Below are 26311 nucleotides of genomic sequence, written 5' to 3'. Positions count from 1 at the left end.
GTCCATGATGAAAACAGTAACCACATATCTAATACTACACACACACACACACCCTGCCCCCATAAAAACTACTAGAACTTATGTGGCATTGTGTTATCAAAATGTTTCACATTCCCCCTGCAGGTACAAGGGAAAAACGAAAACATGAGGACATCACAACATGAGGCATATTCTACTAGAAGTTGGGAGAAGGGGACCTATGCAGCCTTTCCATTTTTGGTGGTGCCTCCACGTTTATCATCATATATGCTTGACTCTTATTCAAAAAGCAGAAGGAAAAATCCCCACAAAACAAAAGACTTACTTGGTGGAGAACATCAAGGGTTACAGGGTAGTACATGTTGTCAATAATTATTCTAAGGACAGGGCTCTGAGCTGGAGTTACTGCACTTTCACTAACTGTGGTTCCACTTATGGGAGTATTTGTTGTCTGTACTGCAGTCACTGCCTGTAGAACAGCTTGAGCTCGCTATATAAAAAGACAGAAAAAAGCAATGAAAAACTAATGTGTGTCAATTAGGTTTGGAGATTAGCATATTCAGTTGTTGTCTCAAGCCACCTTTATATTTTTTTTAAAAGTCAGTGACAATGGAATTCCTAAACATATTTCATTTTTTCCATTCTCCATATGACAGCATGAACACTTTTATGGTCCAGAACTTCGCACTCCTCCTTATCAACATTTAATTGGATCGAGATACTGCATTAGAGTGTAATGCATATTTTTGAGGAATAAAATCAAGATGGAAGAGGAGAAATCTGTGCTTCTACAGGCCTTATCTGTTCCCTTCTAAGCAGCAGAAATAACAGCAATAACAGCACATCAGCTGAAGAGAAGCTGGAGACAGAATAAGCACTAGATGGGCTTCTTAGCAGGAAGATGCTAAGAATTGCCCTACCTTTGCATGTTGCTGTAGGAATGAACACCAGTTGGCCACTGGCAAGGTACAGAAATCTGGAAATATTCCAGATCTATAAGAAAATAAGCTTAGCTTGGGGGAGTGGGGGAGATGTTGTTGGGCATGAAATCCACTGCTCCCCACACTTCCTCTTCAGTCTAACCAGTGCTAAAGATAAGAAGGAAATCTTGAGCAGGAATACTCTGCTGTTTGCTGCTGAAGTGGAAAACGTAAAGAAAAGGACTGCTTGAGAACATGCTACTGAATGGAAATTAAGCATTTATATTTTTAGTAATCTATTTTCTTACATGAAAACACTCAGGGTCAATGCATCTTTAATATAAACTCAGTTCTAACCAAAAATCCTTTCCCCCTCCTTTACCATCAGAATTTTAGATAATTTTACAGTTATCATACCAACATATTTGTTTCATACTATAACATCTTCTATGATATAGTCAGAAATAAAGATCAACTTAATCAACCTTGTTAAAAGAATCCAAACAAAACTAAACGCATATCTCAAAGCAACACTTTTTTTTGTAAAAATCCTATGTTCCAACAACATTTTCGTATTAATAGCATAGAACCACACAAGTCTACATAATTATAACTGTGGTTGAACTGGTTTAGGGGATTTTGTCAAATGTATGCACACATTTGACAAAATGTAAATTTTTACATAATGCAGCTTTAAGAAAGGAAATCAGTACATGCAAAATGTGAAAGCAGCATTCCAGATAAAATTGTAACTGCATATCACTACTATACATTCTAAAATGTCTTTCATTAACTACTTATACTGATCTTGACTGATTGGAGCCCTTAATGTATTATTAAGGGGTTGCAGCTATATTGAAGCTAGAATGAGTTTGTGGGGGCAGAATGAATTTGGAAGGGAGGGAGAAGAGGCCATCATGAAGGTTATTAGCAGTGGGGGCATTATGGCAGTAGAGTTTTCAACCAAGAGGAACACAAGTTAGACATCTTTGGGCCATCTTCCCTTCTGGTCCAACTTCCAGCCTTGGTGACACTGGTGGCTTAGTTGCAGTCTGCTCTTGCCTGAAGGTAGTCTTGGTAAATGCCAGATTGGTTAATGAAAAGGGATTAACCATCTCTGACCTGATCTAGGAAGACCATGCCAACCTGGTCTGTATAATGGGGACTTAGTTGGATGAAGGAGGTGCAAATCTTTCAGATATGTCCACCAGGATACCACAAATAGCACCAAGCACACCTCAATGGACAGGTTGCTAGGAGTGGCCATGATCGAGAAGGATAACATCTTCCTGGCCAGGTACCCTAGCCAGCAGTTGACTGTTTTTGAGCATCTGTACTGACAGGATAGGGATTTTGTTAGTGTACATCCATGTCATTGCCTAACAATCTCCCTGCCCAAGCAAACTTAGGGAGTCTCAGAACTGCTGGTGGATGACTTCAAAGCTTTTTTTCTTGGGTAACTTTAATACCCACACCGAGGTTATGTCATGTCTTGAGTGGCCTGGGTTTCATGAGACAGCCATGGACACGTCAAATTATATCGGGCCTGACACATGTAGCAGGACATATTCTGGACCATGTTTTCTGTACTGGTTTAGGGGGAAATGATATGTAGCTAGGGGCACTAGCGATGACTCCTTTCTCATGAACAGAACATTACCAGATTCAGATTGATCTTGTGGCTCAGTAGGGATTGAGGAACAATTGTAATGTTACACCCTTGGCAACTGATAGCTCCAGAAGGTTTCCTGAGATCTCTGGAGGAATTTCCTTCAGTTTTAGCCAGCAGTCCTGCCAAAGCCCTAGTCTCTTGCTGGCATAGGGAGATACCTCAGGCTCTTGATAAGACTGATCCCAAACACCTTTGACACAATCGTAGAGCTATGCCAGCTGCCTGGGACTCTGGAGAGGTCTAGGCAATTAAATGACTGGGTTGACAGCTAGCGCAGAGGTGGCAGAAGAGTCATGATGAGCATGACCAAATACAGGTAAGCAACCTTTAGAAGGCTTACTCTGTGGCAAAAAGGACAGGAAATAAATCTTACTTTGCCACCGCATTTGTAGAATGCTAGCTGGCAAAGATTTCCCAAGTGGTGAAGAGCCTTTTGCATGTAGACCCTGGTAGTCAGCTGGTAGAATACTTGAAAGACTGCTCTGACCTGTTTGCGTTGCATTTTGAAGATAAAATTGTTCACATTTATACTGATTTGGATGCCAGTTTTCACAGTCAGATGGATGCAACCAGGACATATTTGCAATATGAAACTGGTCATATAGTTTTGAACACTTTTCAGCTTGAATGACCTGAGGATGTGGAAAAATGGTCAGAAGGATTGAGGCCTACAATTTGTTCTCTGGATCCTTCCCAAATTTTGAAATCTGCCAGGACTGAGCTTACTGTGTGGTCCTCAGAAGAGGTGAGTGCTTCCTTGAGGGAAGGTGTGGTCCTACTGCCCTAAAAAAGGGTGGTAGTGAGGCGCTTGTTGAAAAAAATAAATTCTGGACCCCTACAAATCTAAATAAATACCGCCAAGTATCAAAACATTCAATTTTTGAGCAAGATTCTGGACAGGGCTTTCGATGAAACTGTTTTCTTAAGATCCATTCCAAACTGGCCTCTGGTCTGGTTATAGGAAAGAAATACCCTTAGTGTCACACTGGTGGGTTATTTACACCCTGATTACTGATGCCCTGGCTACATCCAGACTAGATTGTTCTACTACGCTTTACAGAGGGCTGCCTTTAAAGACACCAGATGCTGGTGGGGGCTAAGCATACAGACCACATTACACCAATTCTACATCAGCTACAATGACTGCCTATTTGCTTCAAAGCCCATTTCAAAGTGCTTATATTGACATTTAAATCCCTAAATCAGGGGTGCAGAATATACAGACCTCCTGCTGTTGGATAGCAATTCCCATTATCCCTCACTATTGGCTATGCTGGCTAGGGCTGATTGGAACTACAGTCTGACAACATCTGGAGGGACATACATTTACCACCCCTGCCCTAAATGGTTTGGGATCATATTACCTAAAGGACCTCCCTACACACATATTTATTTTATGAAGCTGCCCAAGCATTATCATATTAATTTGCCCAAGCATTAAGATCAGCTACAGAGGCCCTACTTGTAGCTTATTATTTAATTTAGTTAGTTAGGCTGGCAGGCACAAGTCAGGGTGTTTTTGCTACTGGCCCAAATTCTCACCCTATTTACTTTTAGAAAGGCCCTAAAATGTTTTTATTCCAATCTGTGGTTAATAGTTCTTAATGGCTGTCTGTAATGGGTTTTTAGATCTTATGATGGGATGGCTAGCTTGAAACTGAATGGTTTATATTGTTTTTTGTTTTGTTATTTAAAAAATATGTTGATGTTAGCTTTAATCTGCTTTTATACTTCGTATATCACTTTAGGAAAATATTTATTTTTTGAAAGGTGGCTTAGAAGTCTTTTAAATAAAATAAAATAAAATGCAATTATTACCTAAGTTACTGTACAAATTGGAGGAATTGTAGCTGTATGTTTTGCATACAGAATGTTCCAAGTTCATTCCCCAGCACCTCTAGGTAGAACTAAGAAAGAATCCTGCCAAAAACCCTGGAGAGCTGCTGACAGTTAGTGTCGATCAAGGGTAGGCAACATGGTGCCCACAGGCACCAGTGTGCCCTGAACACCTTACATGGCACCCACTGAGGTGCCCTACCCCTCCCATATTTTTTAATTAACAAATTTCCTTACCAGCAGCAAAGCCTGCAGATGATTCTTCATTTCCCATGAATGCCTCTTGGTCACACAGGCTCACAATGAAATGAAGATGGCAGGTGGCTACAGCCTGATATTCTCCTGGGCAGCATACCCAGCCCAATATTTGTATCTATTTTTTAAGTTTTAAAAAAGTTCAATTTTTTATTGGACAGGAACTCTACTCTTAATTCCTCTATCTGGACATGCTTACTGCAATATTTCTAGTTGTTATAAATCAATGTTTGGTGAGACCTGTGGAATGTTCATGTTTAAGATCTAGTGGTCACAATCTAAAGTATGTTTTGTCACCTTCCACTGAAATAAATGGAACATAAACAAACTTGTATCCAATGTCTTAAAAAAAACCTATGCCATGAATATCTTACTAATACTTACAAAAATAATTCTTTGAGGTATCAAAATGGATTCATATGTTTAAGTATTTTCAATGTTCTATATTATAAAATGCTTATTGAAAAAACTGTGTTTATAGCATTATCCCACATTTAATTGAAAGCAAGCTGCATGATATGAATAAAACCTAACTTCCCAAGTAAATGTGGTTCTGATTAAGAGGCATCTCCCATTTCTCTCCCTTATATTTATGTATAAGTATAGCCATTGGACCTTGATTTTTAAAATGTTTACATCCCAAGTGCTTACCTCTTTAAACCTTACATGGCTGAAAGTCAAGTTTAATATGGAAGAATAGGAATTCTCTTGTCATCCATTAATATGAAAACATTCCATTCGCTCAAGACTGTTGGGTTGGCTCTATCAGATATTACAACAGCCACAGCTATATTATTAATGGATTTCTCAGTGGGGAAGACACAAAATATATACTAAATAGGGCAGATTCTTAAACTTCAAATATCTTTAAAATATCTAAAGGGGAGCAAAGGAAAGTTGACAACACTATAAGGCTTTAGGAAGATCCATGGCATCTATACTGGTCCACAGTGCTAACCCCATAAAGGCAGTGCCCAACAAGTGTAGGGCAGAATGCACTGCTTCTATATATCACTTTGGCCCTATATCATGGGATAATTAAGCTCTTCAGACTGCAGCTACTTTTTCGTGAACTTTATGCTCTATTTAAAAAGTTTCAAACTCCCAGAATTAGAGAAAAATCATCCAACCAGGTGTTAAAAGAACAGAATGTAACAACCACTGATAAACCAGCTTTTTTCCTTAAGTAAAAATATTTTTTAACTCCACAACAGCTTGGGAATGCTTTTTCCTGAAAGATCTTACCATGAAACATACACTTCCCAAATATCACCATCACATGTAATTGGTACAGCTTCTAGGCAAAAAAAAATAAATACCAAGGAAGTATTCTAACACTTGTAAATAAGCTAGCCTTAAAAAGGTGACAATTAAATTTCAAATGGGAAACTAGCCTCTAGACTAGGCTTAACAAGGAGAAGACTAGAACAGAAAGAGTCCTAAATAACGTTGGTTGTTATAGCAGTGTTAGTATGATCAAGTAAAGAACACAAGAAACGAACATGAAAATATTACCATTTGACATAGCATAGGTCAGTGCTGTTTTAAAATTCTTCACAGGAAATGGGAACATCAAATGCTTAAAAAGATCTTTAAAGTTAGCACCTGCAGGAGCAGTAGCTTCCTTGTTCGAGTAGGAATACTGTCTTGATCAGAAAGAACAGGTTCTATACATCTTCAAGATCAAGTAACTATATTCTCAGTTATTTCCCAGAGTGAATATTAATATATTTTTTCAGTGACTGCATTATGGGAAGAGTAGGTGAAATAAGGTGAGGTTATCAATGCTATGAAATTTAAAAGGGTTATTAAAACACACTGGAAACAAGACTGCATTACACACATACGTAAGTAACAAGTTCCTTTTATAGGTGGACTTGAGCTCTTAAGCCTTTATTTTTTCAAACCAAATAAATGTTAAACACTATTAGATATTTGCAATAAAAATGGTCTTTACTATGCAAAATTTAAATAGTCTAAAAAATGCTAAACAACAAGTCAGCTGCATTGGTGCTTATATACAAGGAATCAATGCATCATTAACAACTATAATCTTGGGAAAGTATATGTTACCTGATTCAGTGTATTATCAGTCTTTAATTCTTTATGGTTTGAGTACTGGATATAAATGGGTTGGTTACGAAGGTGAGGTGTCACAGCAGAATAATAATTGACCATAGTGATAGCAGCTTCTTCTGTTGCCAATTCCAAAAATGCCTATAAAGATATTTAAAAGAGTTTTGAGTAATTCCAGTGTACATATCTATGTTCTGTTTCTGAGCCTGCCAGGCTGGGTTGTGGTGATAAAAACACAATGTTCCTCAGAATTTAGAGCTTAAACAACAACAAAAAGCTGTACACACTATAGATTTGGATAAGCAAGCACTAAATCAAAATGTGCCCCAATCCCAACAGTCCACAAAATGCTAAAAAGTTCTGTCTTGAGGGCAATTACAGCCACAACTCTGCTTTCAATTTACTGAAATGAGCATGTGCTTTTTTCAAGCATGTCTACTTGAAGCAAATTTAGGGTGCAAACCTATGCATGTTTAGACAGAAAAAAGTCCTACAAATCCCAGAATTCCCCAGCCAGCCAATGAGACTTTTTTTCTGTCCAAATATGCATTGGATTGAACCCTTAGAGAGTCTGCAAGGGAATGAATTAACTGTTTGGTGACAGTTAAGCTTGTCAGCTTGCTCCTATTTATGGACCGGTGACAACAAAATTCTAAGGAACGAAAGCCTAAGGAAAAGGGTTGGAGGAGAATCCCAAGAGCAATATCTGGGGAGCTGGGGGTGGAGCACTCTTATGCAGGCTCTCCTTCCCAGAATACAGATGACTAGAAGAATAGGAAGAAGAGGTATTAGTATGGCACAAGCCTTTCCAGGTAGCAGAAGCCAAGACTGATAGGAGCCAGTACCAGCCTAGCTAGAGGAAAGAGCACAAAGACCTGAACAGGCAGCAGCACTCCAGGTTCCATCACCTTAAAAAGCAAACGACACATGCCTGTCAGATTATTGTGACTATCTAAAGTTTGCCAGACCTGAATCAAAACATATGGGAACTCTACTCCGCTACCCCAGTTTCTGAAGAGAGATCTGGAAGCTCCAGCAACATGACAGAAGACATGGCAGCCCAATTAATATAAGTGAGTTTTCATACCTTGTCCCCTGCCCCCAAGAAGCCTACATTTACCACAGGTTTCAACATGGACAACCATTAAAAACCCTTTATATAAAAACTACCTCCTAATTTTTATGTTGACAGCCACAAAAATAACTAAATGCCCCAAAAGAACTGGGCAAGGTGGCACGCAAGTATTATTTTTTAAAACATTGCATGAAGTAGTGTAGGAGAATGGATCTGGATTTATATCCCCTTGCAACAGAATATTAAAGGCCTGTGATTTCCTGACTTGGTTGAACTGAATCTGATCTAAAAGCCAGAAGTTTCTCATTTCTGTTAGAAAAGGCTTACAGGATGCTGGAGCTGGAATTTATGGCAGCACACAAGATCCTATTGTCTACGTAATCAAAGTTTACTTTAGCTGAGAATACTGTTTGCTCAAGAGAGATTTTAGCTGTTTTTGTAGAAGCTGTTATGATAAATGAATCAAAAGCTTTCCTTGGGTCATATAATCATATTGGGTATATTTGCAGAAACAATATGAAAAAGGACTATTCTTCTAAAGCTAGTATTTCAGCAAGATAAAGAGCTGAGGGCTCTAACTGCATCCTCCAGTAATATGTAGAAACACAGGGCAGTAGAAAGCCTTCCTCAGGCTTCTGGCTCAAGAACATCCTCAAGAATTTTGTTCAACAAGACCCATCACATTTCCTAGTGCTCAAAGCTGATTGTTTCCTACAAACACACAAGTGCAATTTTATATTAAATAACCGAAAAGCTGACATGCAGTTTTGTGATATTGTGGAACATACAAATCTGTATGAAAAGACTAATATTTGCCTCATCTCCAAAATAAGTCCTTTGAATACATTAATCAAGTTTATCAGTACCATCTAAATTCTTTGCATGTCTGTCTGTGTGTGCCACTCATAAGAGGTGAACCCTCTGGTTTTAAGTCAGCAGTCTGTGATAACCCATATCCTTTTCATGTCCGGCCCATACTATAAAGTTTGACAAATACACTTTCGAAGCTTAAAAATGTGTATATTCAGCACTGAATTATTTTAGTTGAATTTTATGTAGATTAAAATAAAATTAAGGCTACAAATCTATGCACTTATACTTGGGACATGGACCTAAGTGGGACTTATGTCAAAGTAAACATGCGTAGCTGCATGATTTCATGTTAAGGGGTAGGAGGAACTCCTCAAATGTTTTCATCTTAAGTCTTTACCAATATAGCAAAACCAACTTTGCTTTGTCATACTAGATTTAGTGAGGTATTACTGGATTCTACAGGTTGAAAAAATAAAGGAAATATTTTGAAATACAAAACATATTTTTCAGATAGCACAATATAACAAAATGCCATACTTTTCAGGGGAAAAAAACCTTGAAAGACAATAAAAAAGAACTGAAGTATCAGCTGATAACTGCATTGACTGGCATTAGAAAAACAAGCAACCATCAAACTAAATCTAAGAACCTAATTTTATTGAGAGCTGCCCTACACATAAGAACACCCCAGCTCTGACTGTTAAGAATTCTAAATGTTTCCCCTCCTACTATACAGACCCAGAAATCTGGAAAATTACAAACGAAGGCAGAATGAGGAGGAGCCACTCTCTGCTTATCTTTCTCCTTAATGATTAATTTTCCTTAAGAGTTGGGAGGAGCAGGAGATAATATGCAGAGTTTAAAACGATAGGAAAACCATTTATTGGCTTCTACTTTCCAGAGTATTTATTTATGACCCTCCACCAGAATTGTGAGTCTTAAGAATTCTTAGCAAGCACAGCCAAGCTGCTCTCTCATGAGAAGTGTAACTTTAGCTAGGCTGTTCATGATGGGTTCAGTTTAGACTGGGTTCAGTCACATAAGTTAATTTAAGCTTTATTCTACTTGGGCCACAGTCCACCCCGCTGCTGCTGCCTCCCTGTAAACCTATGCTCACAAGGGGATGATGGTGATGGAGGATATGGCCTGGACACTATTGGGAGCATATGCAAGAACATCGGTTAATGCCATAAAATAGTGGTTTTGGTAGTTCCCAGTGTTAATGAATACTCTCCATTGTTGGCAGGACATACTGGGGACTACATTATTTCCCATGCTTCCTCGCATCAGTGGAGAATCAGGCATTAAGTCTCAGACCTCTGTTGGCAGAAAGCCACTGTGCTTGTAATAGTCCCTAAACTTGGCAAGTTTGGAAAAGGTGAGACTACTAGTGGGGCTTGACCGTACAGAATCAAGCTCCTTTCTGATCAGGCCTGAACTCTGAAAGAGAGGGTGGGGGAGACTTATGAGTCCACCATTCTGAGATTTAGCACCATCACTAATTATAATGGGAGAATTAGAATATACTCAACTTCCTTCCATCTAAATCAACGTGAACTAAAGGCGGTTAACATTTGCTGGATTATACCCACACTTTAAACCCTAAATCTACATTCTGCTACACAGTAGCAGAAGACAGGGTGAAGTGAGTGCTGGAAAAATAGAAGAACAGATGCTAAACCATTCTATGCAAATGCTTAAGATTTTATTATTTTTCTCAACCTTGCAGAATGCTGGTACATAAAAATCCCATCAATATTTGATTCTGTCAACTAACAATTTGAAATACTTTTCCAGGCCTGGCTGGGGCACAAGGATCTGAAAGGCAGTATAGACATCTCTTCTCCTGGCTCCACTGCTAGGATATGGCCCCACCCACGGCAGGCAGAATATTCAGGCTCTTGGGTGGGAGGATGTTTTCTATACTAAAAGAATAAGACAAAATTAGAAAGTACCTGGTTCTTTCCTTTCAGCATGAGAATGTTGGTTACCTTACCAAAAGGTAAGCCTAAAGCAATAACTTCTGTTTCTGTCACTTCCCCTGGTAATTTCCTGATATGAAGAACACGAGAAGGAGCCCCATCCATTTTATCTTCACCTTTGAATTTCTTGTTGTCGTTACCATTGGCTGAAAGACATTTTTATAATTTATTTCATATCTGAAAGCTACCCTATTTATTATAAACTGGAAGAAAAATACATTTTGTGCATGCATACAGTTTCCAAATCAGTATGTTAAATGAGTAATTTATCTTTCAACCAATTTTTTTAGAAGGACATAACTGAAGAAAAACTGCAGCTGCCACATGCTTCCCCACAGAGCACGGAAATATTTGATGAGTCAACTTACCATGGATTTTTTTTTCTGCATCCATTATATAATTAATTATCTGAGGCACTGAGAAGCAATGATCACCATATAATAAGTGATAATCATTTTATATATATAGGTTATCAAGTAATTTCCAAAGTATGTGCTGTGGAACACACTAATGTGCCTTGAGAAAACTGGTAGTACAACCACTAAAAATAAAGGTGCCTGTGAGCCCCAAAGTACCTACCCACAAAGGACACTCCCTTCTGCATCTTGGCAAGATTTACTGCCACAGATTTGCTTTCTTCGGATCAGCCTTCACTGCTCCACAGAATAAGTAGTTCTGCTCCATCTCTGCTTAGGGTGTGATTTAGGTCATCCCACTGCAAACAACACAGCCCCATGCCTTTGGAAGAAGCTTCCCACTGCGACTTTGCATGCAACACTACCGTGAGCTGGCCTTCTTCCAGTCAGGAAATATGCCCAGATCAGCGACAGAGAAGAGGGATTCCTCTGATGCCAGGTAATTCTTATTGAGTAAAAGAAACCTTTTTGGCTGTAAATATGACATCTATGTGCAATTTTAATTCACAAGGGAAAAATGAAGTGCTTCAGCTATCAGAAGTTTACAAAACAGAGAATTCACCTTAAGTAGCCAGAAAATATGGCCAACATGGGCGACTGTGAGGACCTTATTTTTGTCCTAGACATAATGTATTGCCTTCAACTTTTGTTTTAGCCAGGTTGCATATTGTGCCAGAAGAATTCCTGAATAATATTAAAATACTTGTTCATAATTCAGACAGGTATTTTAATGTGCTTTTCAGCACAAAATATAGAATCATAGATATAGTTGATTTATGTACTGTGAGAAAGGGACATGATCATAATTAGCACACAGAAAAAGCAGATATTAATAGCTGCCAGAAACTGAAATCAATTACTATGAGGGGGTGAAATTGGTGTTCAGATTTGAAACAAAGAACACACCAGTGAAATAGAGAATGGTTAAAAGAGAGTTATTAATATAAATATACTACATCCTAAAATTGAAGAAAATGATTAAAATCTATTAAAAATCATTAAAAACTAAAATTGAAAAATGAAATACTATTGTCCTAAAACACAAACCTAGAAGCTTGGCTATTACCAGAATTTAAAACTTGAACATTCATTACAATTAAGTTGCCTGAAGCACTTAAAATGGGATTTGACAAATTTCTGGAAGATAAAGCTATCAATAGCTACTAGTCACAACGGCAGTAAGCTACCTCCAGAATTAATGGCAGAATACATCTGAATAGAGCCACCATAGAATGGCAAGAAAGGGCTACTGAAGTCATGTCCTGCTTCTGTGCCTCCCAGAGCATCTAGTTAGCCATTTGGGCCGGGGGGGGGGGGAGGGGGCAGGATATAGGACTAGATAGGCCTATGTTCTTTTCCAGCAGGTGTCTATGTTCTCATCCTTACCGCACACCTAGGAAGGAACAACTATATTACAAAATATTTTTCCTTTGAAGGAATCTATGGAAGGCTTAGTATAATCCTGCACACATTTTCCCAAACATAAGGCCCACTGTATTCAGTGGTGCTTACTCGGGGTGGATAAAAATGAATGATTTTTAAAAAATTAAACATTTTTTAATTTAAATTGATGTTTGATTTTTTTTCAAATACTAAATTTATCTATAAATTAAAAAACAACATAGTTACAATCAAATCTCATCATAATCATACTAAACCTACATTTACAGTCTCACAAAAATGACATCACCTACCAATCAAACAGGGCATTACTTTCAGTTTTTCATTTCATGAAAATGGCTCTGTCCAGCCTAACAGCAGTTGCTTCTTGAAAGTTCTGGACTTTCAGTTTCTCTGACTAAAGTCATATGTGTAAAGAAACAAGATACTTCTGCACATATGTGGCGGTGTTGGGTCAAGCAAGTCAGAGTTAGTTAGTTAAGACAGAAAGAAAATATAGCAGATAAAAACTAATGCTTACACAAAATCCAAAACACTGGACTAACAAATTATTCTTTTCAGCCCAGTAACTAGTGAACTTTGCTTTCACCTATCTGTCACAGGCATTTTGTTTTTGTTTGCTACTTTGTTTTTTCTGAGGACAAGGCTGATCCAAGACAGAGTGAAGCAGAAAGGAGCAACACTGGGGAAAAACAAGAATACAAAATTGTCCATGTGCATCTTTCTGTATTCCCACACTAAGGCTGCAATCCTATACCCACTTATCTGGGAGTAACTCCCACTGAACTCAATGGCACTTATTTCTGAGTAGACTTGTCTAAGATTGTGCTGTGAACTTCAAACTGTCATGGGTGCTGGTCATGACAAAGACCCTGAGAATATTTTAAAGACATTCCCTCACTCTATAGTTAAAAAGCATATAAAATGTAAGGAGCAAGTCAAAGAGATGCAATGCCTGCTTATAAGAATGAATAATAATAACAAAGTTCGCCTGACACTAGAAACCATATGAAATGAAACAAGCAAGCTAACCTCAAATTGTTATTCCCAAAGGGCAATAACGACTGAAAGCGAAGTTAGGAGGACAGAACAGTCATCCCTGGGTTCTAATTATTCTAACTATGGGGACGCTATAATTTTCTTTAGTGGAACAGCATCTGCTCAAACCTGAGCAGGCCAGGATGCTCTCCACCTCTGAAGAGAAAGAACCTTCACAGGGAGTCCAATGTTCCTTTCTCTCTCAGAAGGCAGCTTCCATTCTGAGATGGGGATGTTAAAGAGCCTGACCGGTCCCATTATCAAAACCTGCTGTGGAACTTTCACCCAAACGATGCTTCCCCCAAAGAAAAGGAGCCGATTATATGGCAATAGAAGAATATAGGGGTGAAGTCAGATGGTGGCTGACTGAAAGTATCTGTTAGGCTTAGGCTCTCACTGTTAGGCTTTAGATATTTTTTTTACTATGTTTTCATTACACATTTAGGGTTTTCTACATGAATGTATTAGTTTCTGTATTGTATCTGCTTTGCCACACACCATTCTGTTGGGTCTATAGAAGTTGTATGTATGTATGCATGCATGCCTATGTGTGCATGCGTATGTGTACTTTGTTTTAGATATATTAAGCCTTTCATTCTTTTGTATAAATTCTGTTTCAAATTGCTGGAATTTTAAATTGTATGAGAAAGAGACACCTGTCAAAGGAAAAGAAGCAATGTAATGTTTGTTCCAGCAGACAGTTTGCATATCTGAGGCAGGAACATTTGCTGCAAACATTTGCAAAACAAGCTAAGAACGACTGATTAAGGCTTTTGCTTCTAGGTTGGCAGAAAACAACGTGTGATAAGGAATTGGCTAAAGAACACTTGCACATTTCCAAGAATAAGATGCCTAATCTTCCTCAGAGCAAGAACAGCATCGAGCCAGATGATACAAGCCTGTGCAACCTCCGGTATAATACCCCCAAGACCATAATGTACAGAGCTGACATTGCCCTGATCATGTGCTGACTGCCTGTAGTCAAGTCAACAAAGGCTATGAAAGGAGCAACCCAATAGCTGGGAAAAACTGTAAGAACCAAAGGCTGGAGCCAGCATTTGTGAACAACTTTGGGGAAAGATGCAGTGCATAGGTGCAGTGAGATGTCACCACAGAGATGTCCTGCTCATTCTTCTGGGTTCCCAAAGCTGGCTGCCTGGCAGAGCCAGAGCAATGATCTTGGTAAGTTATCACCTGTCCTTGCAGACTGTTTGCACTCTTTAGTTTTTATCTTTGTATTCAATATATGTGGCATTTCTTGCCTTATCCCTGATGTAAGTGCCTTGCTCATTTTTTTTAAGTTGGCCTTTATGCACAACACTTGTAGCGGGAGATCCACAGCACTTTATAGGCCAAAAACAATGCAATCCAGTGAAGTTGAGAACCTTCTTTTCTAGTTCAAGATTTGCATTGTTCAAGACAGATGCAAACACTGGATCTGTGCGATGGGTCTCCTCTATCCTATCCAGATACATCTTGAAGACCCTAATATCCAAAGTATGCAACATCTTTTACTTGGAGAAAATTGAGTTGGAAGAACAAGAAAGGGAAGATCTGCTCCTGACTGCTAAAATTCCTGTAAGAAAAAAGAGAAGAATAGAGCTCTGTAAAGAGCGCTACTCAGAACTGATTTAAAATGCACAAATCCTTATGGACTGAAGTGCTCCTAGCTGGGAATCCATTCTTGCTAAAGTGACTGCCATCAAGAAGTGTAAATAGCATCAATATGGGTAAGGAACCCAAGAACTAGACATAGGTTCTAGGAGGGGAACCTGTGAACCACAAGAAGTATACATAAAGCTACACCCGAAGAAGGTATTTAACATGAGGGTATCAAGAAACATCTGATGATCATGGGCAACCCAATATAAATTATGAAGAAACAGCAGATACCACTTGATGTTTGTGGGAATGCTGTTGTACTTACAATATTGCAAATGCTTGCCATGATATTTCATATACTCCCTTGGCTGAGCTTTGCTGCACAGCTAATGCGGTATTAACCCCTTTTCCAGGGTCCTTAAGTTGTGCTTTTCAACCCCTTAGGTGCAAAGGCAGACCCAGGCTGGATTTGGATCAAAGAGACCATAGAACCTCTAGTGTCATTTCTGTCAGGTCCCAAAAGTGCAGTTTTCTGAGCCAATGGGGATGATTAATATTGTTTAGTTTCTTTCCTGACACTTCCTCTAAACATTGGCGATGAGATTAGGTGATGGGAAGGTATACAGAAGTCCTAGTGGTCACAGTCTTATGAGGGCATCATTGTTCTCTCTCTCCCTGCATCACAGTCTGGCAAAACAAACACATCATTTTGTAGTTTACTGGGGAAGCAAAGAGATATGCTCTGAGGTGCCTCATCTGCTTGCAGTCTCCAAGGTGGCCATGGGGTTGAACTAGAGATGTAAAATTTTGAAGCTATGGAAAATTGTGGAGAGGGAGGTTACACCCACAAGTGTTGAGCAAAATGCAACTATATGTAATAACTTATTATCAAAAATAAATGTAGTTTACGACTTTTAAGAACATGAAATATATTACACAAATTAAAGAAAAACAAAAATTGAACTGCTTCATATACTTATGAAACTCTCAAAATATATATGCCTTTGTTTTATTAAAATGTTCAGTAGTTTCCACCCCAACACTTGTTATTCTTTTAGGGCGCAATCCTAACCCGATAGGTGGCCACCGCCAAGTTCGGAGGTGGAGGCACCTTCTGCTCCTCTCAACAGATGGTATATGCACAACATCACCGTATATCGCTAAAATGTCCATACGTGCACGTGCACAAAATCATTATAACAATATAGTGATTTGGGGCACACGCGCATATCCGCAACAATATGGCAATGTTGGCACGAGTTCCAACATTTTTATTTATTTTCTGCTCATTTCTGTAACAGAATTGGAAAGGAAGAAGAAAATCGCCACCAACAGCCATCAGCAGATTCTTACAATTGATTCCTTTAGAATCTGTTTCAGTAACTTCGCTGGTATTGAAGTCAGGCCGGTCGGTAGTTTGCCAGCCCCTGCTTTTTCTCCTTTTACCTGGGATACTATTTGTCTATCTCCAGTGCTGTGGCATCTCACCCATTCACCAGAATTTCTTAAAGGTGATAGACAGAAGTCCTGAGAATACATCAGTAGGTTCCTTTATTTATTTGTTTATTTATTTACAAGATATATTTTGCTCTACATCTAACAAGATTCCTGAGCAATAGAAAAGAACCTTTAGAGAGCAATCCCATGGCCCCTAGACCGAGTCTGGGGTGCCATAGGATTTTTCGGATTGCTGGATCTGAGGCCAGAGACAGTGCTCCAAATTTGAACCCAGGAGTCTGAGCTCCCTGCCTCCTCCAAGCCTGCACAGACAGAACCACACCAGCTGACTCTGAGGTCACAAAGGTGACCTCGGAGGGAAGGGAAAGGGGGCATGCTGGTGGTGGGGGGGCATGCTGGTGGGGGGGGCATGCTGGTGGGTGGGGGGAGCATGCTGGTGGGTGGGGGGAGCATGCTGGTGGGTGGGGAGGGCATACACCATATCCCCAGGCCTTTTCAGCCTCCTTCCCTCCCCGTCACCTCAGCTGGATGGATGAAATCGCCCATCTAGCTAAACTGCACACCAGGAGGCACAGTGTGCCTCCTGCTCTGCTTTGGATACTCGTAAGCCTCTGAGTTCAGAGGCTTACAAGTACCAAAGGTGAATCTAAGAGGATTATGTCGTTAGTATCCTAGGATGCAATTCATCTGGCCCTGAAAGCTTGTAGTCATTTAAGGTATTACCTGACTAACTCCTTATCAATCTCGAACTGCAACTTTGATCCCTTACCAGTCATGCTAGTTATGGAAGATTGCACACAGTTCCCCTTTTGGAAGAAGATACAGGCAAACAGGAGTTGGGCGTTCTGCCTTGCCATCTGCTAATAATACACCATCTTTACTGAGCAGTGCTCCCACCATATTGTTCATCTTCGTCCATACATACCCGAAACAGCTCTTTTTGTTGCCCATAGCATTCCCTGTGAGCGTCAGTTTGTTCTGAGCTTTAGCTTTTCTGAAACTGTCCCTACAAGTCTGGGCTACTCGTCCGTATTCATCCTTGCTTACCTGTGCCTCAAGTATCCATTTATACTTGACCAGTGGGCAAGGTGCTTGAGCGGGTGGTTGTAGGACAGCTCCAGGCACTCTTGAATGAAACGGATTATCTAGATCCATTTCAATCGGGCTTCAGGCCTGGTTTTGGAACGGAAACTGCCTTGGTCGCCCTGTGGGATGACCTCTGCCGGGAGAGGGACAGGGGGAGTGCGACCCCGTTGATTCTCCTGGACCTCTCAGCGGCTTTCGATACCATCGACCATGGTATCCTTCTGGATAGGTTGTCTGGGTTGGGAGTTGGAGGCACTGCACTACAGTGGTTCCGCTCCTACTTGGATGGCCGATTCCAGAAGGTGGTGCTGGGGGATTATTGCTCTGTGCCATGGCAATTGTGCCATGGGGTTCCACAGGGCTCTATTCTATCCCCCATGCTGTTTAACATCTACATGAAACCGCTGGGGGAGGTTATCCGGAGGTGTGGGCTGAGGTGCCATCAATATGCGGATGACACCCAGCTCTACCTCTCTTTCTCATCAAAACCAGGTGAGGCAGTGGCTGTTCTGAACCAGTGCCTCGGCACGGTAATGGACTGGATGAGGGCTAATAAACTGAAACTCAATCCAGACAAGACAGAGGTACTGTTAGTGGGTGGTTCGTCTGCCCGGCTAGGTGATAATTAACCTGTTCTGGAGGGGGTTGCACTCCCCCTAAAGGATCAGGTTCGTAGTTTGGGGGTGCTCTTGGATCCAGAACTGTCACTTGAGGCACAGGTGAACTCAGTGGCACGGAGCACTTTTTATCAGCTTAGGCTGGTATACCAACTACGCCCTTATCTGGACAGAGATAGCCTAGCTACAGTTATCCATGCTCTGATAACTTCTCGTCTGGATTACTGCAATGCGTTATACGTGGGGCTGCCTTTGAAAACGGTCTGGAAACTTCAGCTGGTCCAAAATAGGGCAGCAAGATTGTTAACAGGGACTGGCCTGCGAGCTCATATTACACCAGTACTTTTCCAGCTGCACTGGCTGCCGGTCCATTTCCGGGCCCGATTCAAAGTGCTGGTGTTAACATTCAAAGCCCTTAACGGCTTGGGGCCAGGTTACCTGAAGGATCGCCTCCTCCCATATGTGCCTGCCCGGACCTTAAGATCATCAGCAGCAGCCCTTCTCCGTGAGCCCCTGCCAAAGGAAGTGAGGCAGGTGGCTACTAGGAGGAGGGCTTTTTCTGTTGTGGCACCCCGGCTCTGGAATGAGCTCCCTAGTGAGGTTCGCCTGGCACCTACATTGTACTCCTTTCGGCGCCAGGTGAAGACCTTTTTCTTTTCCCAGGCATTTTAGCTTTCTAAATTTTTATCTTTGCTGTTTTAAATCTGTATTTTAAACTCCTGTACTGCTGCTAGGTTTTATTGTGGTTGTATTGTTATATTGTGGTTTTAATGTTCTATATATTTTAAATTGTTTTATTGTGTGTTGTTTGGTTTTAGTTTTTGTGAACCGCCCAGAGAGCTTCAGCTATTGGGCGGTATAGAAATAAATAAATAAATAAATAAATAAATAAATCCATTTGTATTTGCAGCACATCACTAAGCTTTGCATGTAGCCACATTAACTTTTTTACAGCTTTCATTCTTCTCTCTCACTGGAACTGTTTGTGATTGCGCCTTTAGTAACCACTTCTGCAGAAATCCCCATCTATTTGGGAGTTTTCTTTTTTAGTATATCTTGCCAAGGAATCCTACCTAGCATTTCTCTAAGGATATTAACATCTGCTTTCCCATAATCCAAGGTACATGTTTGACTATACTCACCTTTAGCTTCCTTTTAGATGATACATTCCAACACCACACTGTCACTTCCCCACAAAGTTCTTGGTACTTTAATCAAATTGACCAAATCTTCCCTATTGGTTAAGATTCAATCAAGGATAGCCAGATTCCACAGTCCCTTCCTCCACATTCTGAAAGAGGAAGTTATCAGCAAAGCATGTCTAAAAGTTTTCTGGAGATTCTATGTTTAGCAGAGTTTGTCTTCCAACAGATATCAGGATAGTTGAAATTCCCCAGTACATTCTTGCTTCCTTTAAACATTTGTAATTTGTAATTATCCACATGCTCACCTTGGTTTGGCAGTCTATAGTAGATTCCAACCATACTATTAATTTTATTTTTATCACAATGGTAAGGTGTACATCCCCCTTCATGGATCACTGCCTTGTTGTGGCGAAGGGGCTTGTGTAACTCAGTGAAGCCATAAGCTATGCCGTGCAGGGCCACCCAAGACGGACAGGTCATGGCGGAGAGTTCTGACAAAATGTGGTCCACTGGAGAAGGAAATAGCAACCCACTCCAGTATTCTTGCCAAGAAAACCCCATGGAACGTATCACAAGGCTAAAAGATATGACGCCGGAAGATGAGACCCTCAGGTCGGAAGGTGTCCAATATACTACTGGAGAAGAGCAGAGGGAATTTCCAAGTAGAGCCAGAAAGAGTGAAGCGGCTGGGTCAAAGCCGAAAGGACACTCAGCTGTGGATGTGTCTGGTGGTGAAAAGCAAGTGCAATGCTGTAAAGAACAATATTGTTTAGGAACCTGGAATGTCAGATCAATGAATCAAGGTAAGCTGGAGGTGGTCAATCATGAGATGGCAAGATTGAACATCGACATCTGGGGAATCAGCAAACTAAAATGGACAAGCATGGGCGAATTTAATTCAGGTGACTATCATATCTACTACTGTGGGCAAGAATCCCTTAGAAGAAATGGAGTAGCACTCACAGTCAACAAAAGGGTGGGAAAAGCAGTACTGGGGTACAATCTCAAAAACGATAGAATGATCTCAGTACGAATCCAAGGCAAACCATTCAACATCACAGTAATTCAAGTCTTGTGCCCCAACCACTGAGGCCGAAGAAGCTGAGGTTGATCGGTTCTATGAAGACCTACCACACCTTCTAGAACTAACACCAAAAAAAGATGTCCTCTTCATCATAGGGGATTGGAATGCTAAAGTAGGAAGTCAAGAAACCACCGGGATAACAGGCAAGCATGGCCTTGGTGTACAAAACGAAGCAGGACAAAGATAGCTAATAGAGTTTTGCCAAGAGAACACGCTGATCATAGCAAACACTCTTTTCCAACAGTACAAGAGGCGACTCTACACATGGACATCACCAGATGGTCAATATTGAAATCAGATTGATTATGTCCTTTGCAGCCAAAGATGGAGAAGCTCTATACAGTCAGTCAAAACAAGACCTGGAGCTGACTGTGGCTCAGGTCATGAGCTGCTTCTTGCAAAATTTCAGCTTAAATTGAAGAATGTAGGGAAAACCACTAAACCATTCAGGTATGACCTAAATCATATCCCTTATGAATATACAGTGGAGGTGAGGAATAGATTTCAGGGATTAGACCTGATAGACAGAGTGCCTGAGGAACTATGGATAGAGGTCCGTAACATTGTTCAGGAGGCAGCAATTCAATCCATACCAAAGAAAAAGAAATGCAAGAAAGCAAAGTGGCTGTCTGATGAGGCTTTTCAAGTAGCTGAGGAAAGAAGGGAAGCGAAAAGCAAGGGAGAAAGGGGAAGATATACCTAACTGAATGCAGAGTTCCAGAGAATAGCAAGGAGAGACAAGAAGGCCTGCTTAAATGAACAATGCAAAGTAATCGAGGAAAACAATAGAATGGGAAAGACTAGAGACCTCTTCAAGAAAATTGGAGATCTCAAGGGAACGTTTTGTGCAAAGACGGGCATGATAAAGGACAACGAAGGCAGGGACCTAACAGAAGCAGATGAGATTAAGAAGAGATGGAAAGAATACACAGAAGAACTATACAGGAAAGATCTTAATGTCTCTGATAGCCATGATGGTGCGGTCACTGAACTAGAGCCGGACATCCTCAAGAGTGAAGTCAAGTGGGCTTTAGAAAGCATTACTAACAACAAAGCTAGCGGAGATGACAGTATTCCAGCTGAGCTTTTTAAAATCCTAAAAGATGATGCTGTTAAAGTGCTGCACTCAATATGCCAACAAATTTGGAACACTCAACAGGGGCCACAAGACTGGAAAAGGTCAGTTTACATTCCAATTCCAAAGAAGGGCAATGCCAAAGAGTGTTCAACCTACCGTACAATTGCGCTCATTTCACATGCCAGCAAGGTTATGTTCAAAATCCTACAAGCTAGGCTTCAGCAGTATGTGAACCGAGAACTACTGGAAGTACAAGCTGGGTTTCGAAGAGGCAGAGGAACTAGAGATCAAATCGCCAACATTCGCTGGATCATGGAGAAAGCAAGAGAATTCCAGAAAAACGTCTATTTCTGCTTCATTGACTACGCTAAAGCCTTTGATTGTTATTATTATTATTTATTACATTTATATCCCGCCTTTTTTCCACCTTAAGGAACCCAAGGCGGCGTACATAGTCCTCCTCCTCCTCCTCCAGTTTATCCTTTTCCTTTTACAGAAAGAATTGACAAGGTCCTGAGCCCCAGTGTCCTTCCCATTTCTCCCTAAAACATTGTAGTCAAATACGATACCTTCATAGATGCACCTGGCTGAGTCATTCATTCCCACCTGGTTGAGAAGAGAGGAATAATGACCAATGGATTTGGTAAATCTTGACAACTTGTCTATCACATCCTGGATCCATGCACCAGGGATACCACACACTTCACAGATTAACAGGTAGGGCCTCTGTACCTCTCACTAAGGAGCACCAAAGGAGCATCACCTTTGTCCTCTTCCTGCAGGGGGTGACTGAAACAACTCTATCCTTGAATGGCTGAGAATCTTCTTCCTACCTAGCATAGCCTGCTATGTCTAGCCCCCAAAAGGATCCTCAGAGCCACTCTCATGTGATAAGATACTGAAAGCATTTTCTTAGTTCCAGTGGTCCAGAATGCTTTCAGATTCTTCTGTTCCTGACAATCTTGCCCTGCTTTTGTCTTTGCTGCAGTGTCCATGTTCTAAGAAAACCTCATCTTCTCTAATGAGGCAAAGTGTGGAAACTTGCTCCTGCAGTCTTTTTATCTTCTCTTCTAATACAGAGCCTTCTTACACTTGTTCTGATGTTCTTGGACCAAAAACTAAACAGCACACACAATGCAGGTCACCACCACAGATCCCTTGCTGTTCCTCTTTTTTACATTCTAAAATCTGTTTCAACTGATGAAGTGGCCTTTGCTTCTTTGTCTTCACTTATTGCTTGAAGATTGCCTGCATTTCTGTGATATGTTGCTGTTTAGCAGAGGATTTCGGCCTGGTGATAGGGAGAGCATGGGATGGCAAGAAGCCCAAGCCCCAATTGGGTCATGGTGACATCTGGTGTATTCAGCAGAGCCTGCTGGGTGAGTATGCATATGGACCATTATCTCACCAGACGTCAAAGGTCCTATGTCAGAGGGTGAATCCAATGCTTTCCAGAGGCTTCCCAGCTGCAGTATCAGCAGGAAGGCCTCTGCACCAATGCTGCATATCTACTCAATTTTACTACTATTTTCCCTTCTCGCTTTTATAGAAGGTTAACAAACCCATGCTTTAATGATAAAACTGAAGTAAATAACATAAAATACAAAATATAAAAAACAAGTTTGTCTAAGATCTTTACTTATGGATGTGCTATACAAAACTATGATGTTCAGAAAGTTTATCAAGACGGCAGGTAATAGTTCCCTCATTTTAATAATTTAGCATGGTAAGATCTCAGGCTTAAATTCGTATTTTCAGAAGTAGCATAATGCTCAAGTTGGAAGTGTGAATATCCTTTCATCATCCAAACAGCAACACAAGCACTTCAAGATTACAAATATGTAAGAGGCAAGTTGATCATCACACACTGTGATTTAGTGTATTTCAAGACAAAAATGACAAAACCCATATTCTCCCTGTGCTTCATATGTAGCCATTTAAGCTGTAATGCAAGAGCACTTTTACCATATTTCCCAGAGCAGAACTAGCATTAGCTCCTTCACACAAAATTCTTTATAAAATGTTTAATGCTTATAGCCATAGGCCATTCCAAACAATACAAAAGTAAAAATGTCTAAAAGAGAGACATAAAACATGAGCAATTCAGCTTCCCAGGCTCATTTAACATAAAAACCAAATCTAAAATATGTCCTCCATAAAAACATAAAGTAATTACTTTAACTTAACTTCCACAGATTAGATAATCACCTTCATCTAAGAAAGAAAAAATCTTTCAGAAGAAATCTACTGACACTTTCTTCATAATACTTGCTCAAATTTTCTTAGCTGCTGTTGTAAATAATGTAACATGATATGATATACATTTGTACACATCTAAAAGTAAGTGGAGCCAGTGCAGTGTAGTGGCTAGAGTGTTGGACTGGAAGTTGGGAGATCCGGGTTCTGTCCCCACTCGGCCATGGAAGCTCACTGGGTGACTTTGGACCAGTCACAGACTCCCAGCCTAACCCTCAGACTCACAGGGTTGTTGCTGTAAGGATAAAATGGAGAGGGGGATGTACACCACCTCAGGTTTCTTAAAGAGGAAAAAAGGCAGGATATGAATGTAATGAATGAATCATTTGTTGACCATTTGTTGACCAAGTACTTTGAGACATGTAATATGATAGAAACTTTGTTCTGGGAGAACCATATAATGAACAGAATAATAAATAATGGGCTATGTACGCTGTGCAACCATCTCCACAGGTAGATAATCTGTCCCTTAAAGGAATATGATGGTACATGCCTTCCAAATAAGCATTTGGCATCTGCTGGAAGCCAAGTTTTCTGAAGACTTTTCTTAGCTTTGGAAAAGTAATGTTCTGTAGATACTTTGCAATTTGATTATCTTTATTTTTATAGTGGAAACCCATGGAGAAGAATGATTATTAATCCTTTCCCTATCCGTGTGTCAAAATATGCAATCTGTTCACCAATTTCAGGTTGGAGGGCATGTAAGGCTACATACTCTACAGGCATCAAATAATGCTGCATTCTGTCTTGATAAATCTGTGCTCAAACCCTTATCTCATTTGCTCATACCAACATTTCTTTGGAAGTCTTGTTGTGGACAAGATATTTGCAACCATGTGGCTGACCATGTGCCCCCTTGACCCTTACCCATTGTGGCTTATTAGGTCTAGCTAGGAAGGTCTGACCAGAAGGGGCCAGGGAGAACTGAATATATGTTTATGTGAGGGAGTGGTACCAGCCGCCTTTAAAGAGGCAATTGTGAGACCACTCCTCAAAAAGCCATCCCTTGACCCAGGGGTCTATGATAACTACCACCCCATTACAAATACCCCACTATGGGGCAAAGTGCTCAACAACACTACAAGTGAGAAGGATCTTGGAATTGTTGTAGATCACAAGCTGAATATGAGCCAACAATGTGATGTGGCTGCAAAAAAGGCAAATGCCATTTTGGGCTGCATTAATAGAAGTACAGCTTCCAAATTACATGAAGGACTACTTCCCCTCTACTCAGCACCGGTTAGGCCTCATCTTGAGTACTGTGTCCAGTTCTGGGCACCACACTTTAAGAAAGATGCAGACAAACTGGAGAGGGTCCAGAGGAGGGCAACGAAGATGATCGGGGACTGGAAACAAAACCCTTTGAGGAGAGACTGAAAGACATGGGCCTTGAATGTTTAGCCTTGAGAAGAGAAGACTGAGGGGAAATAGGATAGCGCTCTTCAAATACTGGAAAGGTTGTTACAGAGAGGAAGGCCAGGATCTCTTCTCAATCATCCCAGAATGCAGGACACGATCATGGGCTCAAGTTACAGGAAGCCAGATTCTGGCTGAACATCAGGAAAAACTTCTTGTTAGAGCAATATGACAATGGAAATAACTATCTAGGGAGATAGTGGGATCTCCCATGCTGGAGGCATTCAAGATGAAGCTGGACAGCCATCTGTCAGGGATGCTTTGACTTATTCCTGCATTGAGCAGGGGGTTGGACTTGATGGTCTTATAGGCCCCTTCCATCCCTACTATTCTATGATTCTATGTACGATTCCCAGCACAGTTCTTTCATTCCTTATTAAAATTATTGATCTAAAGCATATATTACTGATGGACATTTATGCTCAGTTTCCCAACATGTGAGTGCCACCGCTGTGCATTCTTGACAGTTTGGGCTTCATTCTACAGAGTCCTGTGTTTCTAATTCTGTAGCACTCATTTAATATAGTTCTAACCTATTCAGACAAGAGTTACAAATTTACTTCTAAAAGTTTTAAAATATAATAATTTTATGAGCAAACTAAGTTATACATAAAATACCTTTAGGAACAGAAAGTCTGCTTTATGTTCCTACAGCAGCCCTCTCCAACCTGGTGCTCTCTGGATGTTTGGGACTACAGTGCCCAGCATTCTTGACCATTGGCCATGATGCCTGAGGCTGATGAGAGCTGAAGTCCAAAACAGAAGGAGGGCACCAGGTTGGGGAAGGCTATCTTAAAGCAACAAAGTTATTTTAGATCTTGTAAAGCGTGCTAAACATTAAGTATTATTTATTTTTCCATTTTTCCCAAAATTTCTGGGGGGTTTCAGGAAAAAATGTTTTTTTCCCATTGCCTCAAAATTTCTGGAAATGTTATGTCTCTAGGGATGGTCTTGCCATTGAGACCAGGTGAGCTCTTAGTGTGGAATGTTTCTGAACAACTAAAGTCACACTTCTTTGCCCAGGCACTTCTTTGCTGGTATTGTCAGCTGTCCCTAGTTATTTTAATTGAGATTTGTTTTTATCATTATTTTATGAATTAATTGTA

General features: G+C 40.4%; 1 protein-coding gene across 11 annotated transcripts in view; it reads right to left on the bottom strand.

Moving 5' to 3' along the window:
• The window catches only part of PTBP2 (polypyrimidine tract binding protein 2), a 107081-nt gene that overhangs the window by 43164 nt on the left and 37606 nt on the right, over positions 1-26311 (bottom strand). For 8 of the 11 annotated variants that reach the window (XM_084851863.1, XM_084851864.1, XM_084851865.1 and 5 more), the window contains 3 exons: positions 10582-10754; positions 6736-6879; positions 305-469 (listed from right to left, as the gene is read on the bottom strand). In XM_084851863.1, the coding sequence (XP_084707989.1) occupies positions 305-469; positions 6736-6879; positions 10582-10754 (482 nt within the window). Of the gene's footprint in view, positions 1-304; positions 470-6735; positions 6880-10581; positions 10755-11187 lie in introns of all 11 variants that reach the window. The other 3 variants (XM_084851867.1, XM_084851868.1, XM_084851873.1) reach the window with 2 other exon arrangements.

The sequence above is a fragment of the Heloderma suspectum genome, chromosome 4 (genome assembly GCF_057233095.1).
Source record: "Heloderma suspectum isolate Gila_16-S chromosome 4, 16-S_ref, whole genome shotgun sequence".
NCBI classification, from domain to species: domain Eukaryota; kingdom Metazoa; phylum Chordata; class Lepidosauria; order Squamata; family Helodermatidae; genus Heloderma; species Heloderma suspectum.
Note: the sequence above shows the minus strand (reverse complement) of the source record. Positions and strands in the feature narration are given on the sequence as shown.